Genomic DNA, 9,814 nt, shown 5'->3' with positions numbered 1-9,814 from the left:
CGTCCATGGACACGAGGACATACTGATGACCCCTGTACGCTGTACGCTATACTTACCATCTCTCCTGTTGAGCTTGGCGTAATAAGGAGCGTTACGCACGGAGGATTGAGAGGAGCTCTGGAATGAGGCTTGGGGCAGTGCAGGTACAAGAGGACCATTGCAGTTATCTGGAAAAGAAATAAAAAAGAAAGCATGACTGACTCCATCAAACATTGATTACCGTCATGCCTTTTCATAAAACCACATACAAACAACATACACCAGTAAGACTCCCTAATCGGGAGATAAGCGACCGTCAGGTCACATGTATACACAAAGAGGGCTGTAACTGCCATTGCTTCCTAGTTGTGTGGGCAATGTATAGTTTAGGTTGGCAGAGAAAATGTGGGGTTAGCTGTGACATGGTTGCGTTTATGTGGGCAGAAAAAGTGTAGCTGTTGCAAATTAGTAACAGAGTTAATGATGAGAAATATAAGCTCCTTTATCAAACCTGTGTAGATTGTAGATTTGTAGAAAATAGACAGACAGACAGACAGACAGACAGACAGACAGACAGACAGACAGACAGACAGACAGACAGACAGACAGACAGACAGACGGTGGTGTAAAGTAACTAAGTACATTTACTTAAGTACTGTTCTTTTAGTATTTCCCGTTTTCTGTACTTTTACTTCTACTCCACTACATCTCAGAGGCAAATATTGTACTTTTAACTCCACTATAATTATTTTAAAACTTTAGTTACTAGTTACTTAGCAGATATACATTACAATATTATAAAACATAATTAAACCACTTTAGCCATATTTTATACCGCGACTATTTGAAAATAGCCGATCTACAAGCTCGCAACGCGACGCGTTGTGAGCCTGTAGATCTGCTATTTTCAAACATTTTGCACTTTCACTTTTGGTACATTAAGTACATTTTGATGCCAAAACTTTCATACTTTAACTCAAGTACATTTTGGATTCTGGACTTTCACTTGTAATGGAGTATGTCTACATTGCAGCATTGATACTTTCACTCAAGTAAAATATTTGAGTACTTTTTCCCACCACTGCAGACAGATTAGAGTGCCGTCGAGACGCTCATATTACACTTATTTGGGGTAAGTCATTACGGTTGCATTAACCCATTTAGGCCTAGGGTTATTGAATGCTTTATCCAGTGAAAAATAGCAGATATACAAGCTCACAGCGCGGCACCGAGTGCCGCGCTGCGAGCTTGTAGATCTGCTATTTTATGAAAAAGTCGCGAAAATGTGTGCAAATCTTTGAATATATGTATTTTCAAAGCGAACGTTTGCAACTCAAATTTTGCTTCTGGGGGGTCCCTGGAACTAGATATTTTGAGATGGGGGTCCGTGGCCAAATACATATCATTTTGGGGGTCCTTCACATGAAACAGTTTGAGCACCACTGACATAGTAGTCTCTCAAGAACAGACTAACTGAGCTCCAGTTAAGTGAAAAGGACCTTTTCTTTGACGATGGCTGGCCAGATTGCTGACATAGAAACATAGGGTTTTTTCAAAAAGTCTTAGAAGGATTCAAAAGACACGTATAGAATCGGGTCAAAATTCTAATTTTCACGATTTTTTAAAAATAGCAGATCTACAAGCTCGCAGCGCGGCACTCGGTGCCGCGCTGTGAGCTTGTATATCTGCTATTTTTCAATAGTTAAAGCATAAAATAATGATACACAAAATGTGTACCCGTTCTAAATGCATTAATGCGATCTGCGTGAGTGCGAGTGGCCTGGGCGTTCCGTGACAACGCAGAGAGACTGATGTGAAATACATTCCTCCTATCGGCCCCTGATGGATGGGAGTCGCACCGCGTGTCAAACATGCGCTCGCCGAGCCGGAGAAAACAAATGATAGAAAAATGCACCCTTCAAGTCCTTGGGATAACGCTCTGGCTGAAAATACATCTTTGCCTAAAAAAATAAAAAATAAAAAAGTGCGGCGGTGAACCACGTCCACGCCACAGAGTTTTAACCCATTCAGAACGGGTACACCTTATTGTGTATCATTATTTTATACTTTAACTATTGAAAAATAGCAGATATACAAGCTCACAGCGCGGCACCGAGTGCCGCGCTGCGAGCTTGTAGATCTGCTATTTTTGAAAAATCGTGAAAATTAGAATTTTGACCCAATTCTATAAGTGTCATTTGAATCCTTCTAAAGTTTTTTTTTTTTAAAAACCTATGTTTCTATGTCAGCAATCTGGCCAGCCATCGTTAAAGAAAAGGTCCTTTTCACTTGAACTGGAGCTCAGTCTGCTCTTGAGAGCCTACTATGTCAGACGTTCTCAAACCTTTTCATGTGAAGGATCCCCACAATGACATGTATTTGGCCACGGACCCCCATCTCAAAATATTTAGTTCCAGGGACCACCCGGAAGCAAAATTCGAGTTACAAACGTTCGCTTTAAAAATACATTATATTCAAATATTTGCACACATTTTCACGGCTTTTTCAAAAATAGCAGATCTACAAGGTTGTAGATCTGCTATTTTTCAATAGTTAAAGCATTCAATAATCCCAGGCCTAAACGGGTTTTAAAGCAGGTATTGTGAAAATAGCTGGTGGTGCTCTCTCACTTATCCACATCACAAATCTCTGCAACAGTCCATTAACTCAGGCAGTGACCCTTTAAAGGAGGACAGAAGGACCTGCAGTTCCTTCTGTGACTCTCTGTCTGCGCGTGTGCGTGCGTGCGTGTGTGTGTGTGTGTGTGTGCGCGCGCGCGTGCGTGCGTGTGCGTGTGTGTATTTCGCTGTTGTCGGGTGGAAACCCTGGATGTCCAAAACCGTTCGTTTTGTATTTATCATTTTCAAAACAATTTAAAATATGAAAATAGCCGATCTACGAGCACGCAACGCCTCGCTCCGCGTTGTGTTGTATGCGACAGGCAGTCTTGTATGATGAAGCAGGGCTTTGATTTACAAAAAAAACATACACTTGAAACTTGTAGATACAAGGTTTCTGCCCGACAGTGACTATATGTATGTACCGGTATGTGCGTGCGTGCATGCGTGCGTGCGTGCGTGCGTACGACATGCATCTGTATGTGCATGTGCAAGTGTGTGTTCTTTATAATCCAGCCCTGTTCTTCCAACATGCAGGAGGAGAGATTACCAGGCCAGTGATGTAAACCTAGTCTCATCTTCCACTGATTCAGCCCTGCCTGCCTCTACGGTACATTAACACATTGGTTCTACCTGGGGCACCCACTGCCCTAGCGGTCCAGGTGCATACCACCACATAGGCTCTGATGCATGACAGCGCGTTGCAGGTTCGAGTCCCGATCCCGATGTCACTCCCCATCTCTCTAGCCTGATTTCCCTCAAACTGGCGGGAAAGACATTGATTGGTTCTCAACCTTTTCAGGCCGCAAACCCTGCAAAATGATCCTATTTGAACTGGGGAACCAAACCCTGCAAAATGATCCTATTTGAACTGGGGAACCAAACCCTGACAAGCACTTGAACATGTTGGAGTTAAGGCATTTCATTTTGTTTGACTCAGCTCCACAGATAAATACTATGATACAAATTCTCAACGCTGATCCTGTTGTGAGCTTGTAGATCGGCTATTTTGATAATTATCAAAATAGCCGATCTTACACCTGGTGCACAACAAGCGAGGAGGGAATTCGAGGCGGGTTATTGTAAAAGGTTCGCGCCTCTTGCGGCTTAGGAGCTTTTGGCTGGTGGAGACGACGGAGGTGCGCCGTCTCAAGCGGACTTGAGCCACGTGAGACACCGCCGAGCGAGCTAAAGCGAGCGACCTGCCGTGTTGAGCGTTGCGAAGTCCGCTTGAGGCGGCTCAGCGCCGTCTGAGTTACGCCCCGACTTTCAGCACCTCCGCGCAGTCCGAAGGGTGCGTAATCAAAGGCTCTCAAGCCACGAGGGGTGTGAACCATGATGGGTGTCAGACTGGGGGGAAATGTGGGACCGACTTACTAGGACCCCAAGGTGGGGGGGGGGGGGCCTCGAAAAGCCTGGATTTAAAAGAGTTTTTTTAGTGTTTTGTTTTGTTTTTTAATTATTTTCATTTGTGTCTAAACTTAAAATTACCAGAATAAAACCGAATCAGCGACTGTTGTATACAGATATAAAAATAATTGAGGGTCTCTGTGGTTCTGCTCACCCTTTAAAAAAAGGCAAAAATTGTTTCGCCTGCTTTTATGTTTGTTTGAGACCAGGGACGTGCTGGCCATTGGGAAAATCGGGACAACTCCCGAATGGCCGGTTCATTCCCGGCCGGTCCAGGCCGGCCATTAGGAAAAAATTAAACTGTTTGCACAAAAGTAAAAATTAAACTGTTTGCACAAAAGTAGTGAAAACAGCAGATCTACAAGCACACAACGCCTCGCACCGCGAGGCGTTGTGTGCTTGTAGATCGGCTGTTTTCACTAGTTTAAATCATTTTTAAAATGATAAATACAAAACAAAAACGGTTTTGGACATACAAGGTTTCCACCCGACAACGACGAAATATAACTCATGTAATTGGCCCACTGGCTTGTCACTTTGTCTCAAATCTTTGAGTAGCAGCAGCGCTATAGAGAGAGATCTCTCTCTATAGCGCGCAATGAGGGCCTCTCCAACTCTTTTTCCCGGGCTGAATCAGGGGCCCAGCCCTCAAACCCTGTTTGAGACCAATTTACTTTGCAGTTTGCCCCCCGTGGGAGGGGGGCCCACACACAGTGAATCCTTGTACCCAGGGCCCAGAATTAGCTGTGAACCTTTTACAATAACCCGCCTGGAGTCCACTCCTCCCCCCCTGCAGCTGGCCGAGCCCCTCTGAAGCAATGCTCTTCTCGGGCACATAATAATGAAAGCTGGCACCGGCTTGATTACAATTATCCCACTGCTCCGTCCATCAGCGTGCAATGCCATTCCTCTCAGCGGCGAGGGGCCATTTTTGTGTCTTGGACGGCATCCACTCCACCGAAAAGTCCGAGTTATTCTGGCACATCTGCAGTGGAGATTGGCCGTTCATCTACTGAACTAGACAAACAGCGGACGAGGACTATGGGAAGATGACAGCGTAAGCTTGTTTACTGTACTGTGCACGGGTCTTTAAGGGCCTCCCACCGAATTTCGGGGGCTGACCCGATTCGACTATACTCTCAGATCGTTTGCCAGGAGCGTTTTTCGTTTTTTTTTTTTTTCTAATGCCGATTTGAAGTGTGACTAAAATGGATCAAGCTGTTATTTCGAGGTCCAAATTATGGCTAAGCGGCAGCATGGTCACAGATGTTCATCGCTGGGAGAGAAAAGGCAGACATTGGCATGCTTACTTATAAGGAATTAATATGTGCCGAATAACTTTTTTGAAGCGGTGAAAACCGCTTCCAATGAGTGGCTTTGTGTGTCCCACGCCCATATATGGTCATTTCAGTCCAGAATGAACAGGTTTTTTCAAAAACAAAATGTGTGTTTAATGTCCATATATGGTCATCTCAGTCCAGAATGAACATGTTTTTTCAAAAACACAATGTATGTCACCTCATGTCCATATATGGTCACTCCAGTCCAGAATGAACAGGTTTTTTCTGTCCCGTACGTCCAGAATATCAGTCCAGAATGAATAGGCTTTTTCAAAAAGCAAAATGTGTGTCCCATGTCCCATACTGTATATGGCCATTTTTCAAGTTCAGAATGAACAGGTTTTATCTGTCCTGTCCCGTCCGTCCGTCCGTCAGTCCGTCCGTCCGTACGTACGTACGTACGTCCGTCCGTACGTACGTACGTATGTGTGTAGTGTCCGTCCCGGTCTGATGATTGGATACTTTGAGGATTGGTCAAGCTTCACATGACAATTCGGCCCTCCAGATAAAATCATTAATTCATTCAGAATATAAAGACTGTATAGATCACAGAGTTCATAACTCTAGAACACATAGAATAAAAGTTCACCGCTTCACTTCGAACCAAGGTTTGATTTTTTTTACTATTGCTATTAAGCAAGCATAACACATCTGTCCAGCATTGGAAAAAGTAGTACATTTCTTTTACTGAAGTAAAAGTATCAATACTGCAATGCAGTAATACACTGTTAGGGCACAGTCACATGTACCACACTTTTATTCTACCTCTGAGGGAGGATTCTGACCTCTGAGGGAGGATTCTGACCTCTGAGGGAGGATTCTGACCTCTGAGGGAGGATTCTGACAAAGCATTTGAAGGGGAATTTGCTGTCATTTGCAGATTTTCTTTTCTTTTTTAATTTTTATCCCACAATTTTGTAACCCATTTTTTCACCCAGTGCCAATTGCCTATGTAATCCTGGGCTCTGCTCTCCCTCTGCCGCGCCTGGGGAGACAACGGACTGACCTTATGCTTCCTTTGATTCATGGGTAGTCCAAGTTGTTTCTTTTCACCTGACGGGGGATTTTCCCCTGGATGGACGTAGCGCGTGGAAGGAACACGTTATTCCCCTCCATCAGGCGCCCCGGATGGCCAGGGGGAGGCATTATTGAGACCAGGATTACTGCATGTTTTTGTGAGGGTATCTACCCTAGGAGACACGGGGAGAACATGCAAACTCCACACAGAAAGGCCCTATCGCCAACCCCACCTAGTGTGGGCGCTGATGACGTGGAGGGAGGAACACGCCGCCAGTGCCCACAGCTTCCCCCGGCGGGAATCGAACCCAGGACCTTCTAGCTGTGAGGCGAAGCGCTAACCACTGCGCCACCGTAATGAATAATGATAATGAATACCTACTCCTCCCGCGGGGGAAATTCAGATATCGCAGCCCAACCCAGCTGCTTTTTTTTATCAGCTTTGACCCAGCTGAACTCAACCCAGTGATGCCCACAAGGAGCGCAAGGGGGAAGGGGAGCAGTGGTAGCTGGAGTGGGGAATCGTACCTGCGCAGAGGGCGGGCGAGCCTCGCTCTAGACTGTGGATTCCCAAAGCTCGCAAAACACACGTTGCTACAACCCCTTGTCGCTCCAAGGTGGAAAGTCTGGTGACGCAAGGTTACTTGTCGCTTCCTGAGTTTTGGGACGGTTCAAATGGCCGAAATGTATACAGAGCAGAAGTGGTTGATGTATGTTTTGTAATAATAATCAAAATCTATAAAGTAACTAATAGCTATAAGTTGTCAAATAATTGTATTGGAGTAAAAGTATGATATTTGTCTCTGAGATGTAGTGGAGTAAGTAATGAAAATTGGAAATACTCCAATGAAGTAAAAGCACCTAAAGATTTTACTTAAAGCTATACTGTGTAAGTTGCTCAACTAGTGGTCAGTAGCTCTATAGCAAACCGCGGTCGCGTCCGCGTCTTTCGGCCGTTTTTCGCCGCGGACCGGGCCTCACACCCCCGCGTCTGCCTCCACCTCGCCGAGATCTATCTTTAGAGGGGTCCCTGGTTCCTGTGCGTTCAGGCATTCCGGAGAAACGGACTCCTTCACCCGAGTATAGAGACACACGGGCGCCTACAAATATGGCCGCCCTATTGTGATAGCGACCCCACTTCAAGATGCGCTGTGATTGGCCGGCAGTGTATAACCCTCGCTGTGATTGGCCGGTAGTGTATGATGACGTAATTTTTCCGCGAAAACCGAGGCCCGGTCAGGATCATAGAAAACATATAAAGAGAAGGCTTTAGAAGCTGAAAATAACGGAGTGGGTGTTCTAAAACTTTAGCGATTTAACAGTTAGGACAATTTTAAGATTTGTTTTATAAAAAAAGTTACATGGTATAACTTTAAGAACAAGTACTTGAGTACTTTTTATTCCCGGATGTGTCCGGATGTGTCCGGGCTGAAAATGCGCCCGGGGTCCTGCGCCTGAGACTGACGTCACACAATATAATTGGCGGATGACGTGGCATATTGTCATTGGCTTTGGGATTATTTTTTTTCCCTAAGCTTTATTGAACGGTAACACAGACAGACAGACAGCATCTTGATGGCTGTTGATAACAGTGAAGACGTTTGTTACATACTTTTATATGGCATAGCCATATCCATATTTCACTCGTTCCAGCTTCCCTCTCTGCTTGTATCTATGCGTCTCTCATCTCTTGCACAGACAGTGGCTCACTTAAGATCTTACTGGATGAGAGTCTACACCTTTGATTGGTTCAGCCAATCTCCCAAAGGGGGGGGGGGGGGGGGGGGGGCTGCAGCAGCTACAGTATAGCCATCACATAACTGTCAGGTCAGAGTCCTTCACCCTTGTAAACACACCCCAAACGCCTTGTCTGGCCAATATCTGTTTCCATTCCCTTTGAGATTTTACACCAATACACGTGTCAAACGAGACTTTGATGGCCAAGGAAAGAGGGATGGAAAAACAAACCAATAACATTTTTTATGACGCAATACATGTTCCCAGGGTGTGTCATGTTGGGCTATAACTCTGGCTGCCTCGTGAATGCAAAGACAATTTCTCCTCGGCGCGCCGCAAAATTGTGCATCTTATATAAACAGTGTTGTTGTTTACAGCCTCTCATCCTCCTGGCGAGCCGAACACCCGCCTGTCAATCAGGAAGACTTACGGATGGAGAATGATTTGCCAGCTGAAGCCGCGCTGCTCTCTTGCTCGTTGCCTCCCTGGCCACGCTGGAATAATTGAAAATCCTCTGAAGCTATGAATGCAACGGGTGCCACTGTGCGTGCACTGCACTCTCTATGCAAAGTGTGCGGCTTCGATATTATAGTAATGCGTGTGTGTGTGTGTGTGTGTGTGTGTGTGTGTGTGTGTGTGTGTGTGTGCGTGCGTGCGTGTGTGTGCGTGTGTGTGTGTGTGTGTGCATGCATGTGTGTGCGCGCGTGTGTGTGTGTGTGTGCGTGTGTGTGCCCGTCAAGCTCAAGCACTCCTGAGGACACATACAGTATTATACAGTATGTGCATGGACACATAAAAACACATGCACGCATGATATTCCCCCTTGGGATAATAAAGGTATCTATCTATCTATCTATCTATCTATCTATCTATCTATCTATCTATCTATCTATCTATCTATGCAGCTATCTATCTATCTATCTATTTATCTATCTATCTATCTATCTATCTATCTATCTATCTATCTATCTATCTATCTATCTATCTATCTATCTATCTATCTATCAATCTATCTATGCAGCTATCTATCTATCTATCTATCTATCTATCTATCTATCTATCTATCTATCTATCTATCTATCTATCTATCTATCTATCTATCTATCTATCTATCTATCTATCTATGCAGCTATCTATCTAGCTATCTATGCAGCTATCTATCTATCTATCTATCTATCTATCTATCTATCTATCTATCTATCTATCTATCTATCTATCTATCTATCTATCTATCTATCTATCTATCTATGCAGCTATCTATCTATCTATCTATCTATCTATCTATCTATCTATCTATGCAGCTATCTATCTATATATCTATCTATCTATCTATCTATCTATCTATCTATCTATCTATCTATCTATCTATCTATCTATCTATCTATCTATGCAGCTATCTATCTATCTATCTATCTATCTATCTATGCATCTATCTATGCAGCTATCTATCTATCTATCTATCTATCTATCTATCTATCTATCTATTTATCTATCTATCTATCTATCTATCTATCTATCTATCTATCTATCTATCTATCTATCTACATAAACACAGAAAATAAAGGCTGGCATTTGCATGTACTCGAAATCCATGAACACATCAATTGTTTTAAATGTGCGGGGGAAAAGATGTGGAGGATGCGGGAACGAGATATCAGTCGATGCTGTGTCCACTCCAACGCGTTATGGTTTCTGCAGTGTGAAAATAAATGC

General features: G+C 44.0%; 1 protein-coding gene across 1 annotated transcript in view; it reads right to left on the bottom strand.

Annotated features, from left to right (window-relative positions):
* LOC308307677 (contactin-associated protein-like 5) overlaps positions 1-9,814 on the bottom strand; it is a gene marked incomplete at both ends in the record, with an annotated part of 201,373 nt that overhangs the window by 173,027 nt on the left and 18,532 nt on the right. The window contains one exon of the mRNA XM_080752943.1: positions 57-167. Coding sequence (XP_080609069.1) covers positions 57-167 — 111 coding nt within the window. The remainder of the gene's footprint in view (positions 1-56; positions 168-9,814) is intronic.

This window comes from Nannobrachium achirus (assembly GCF_963921795.1).
Source record: "Nannobrachium achirus genome assembly, chromosome: 22".
Taxonomy (NCBI): domain Eukaryota; kingdom Metazoa; phylum Chordata; class Actinopteri; order Myctophiformes; family Myctophidae; genus Nannobrachium; species Nannobrachium achirus.
The sequence above is the reverse complement of the archived record's forward strand: the minus strand, read 5'-3'. Positions and strand labels throughout refer to the sequence as shown.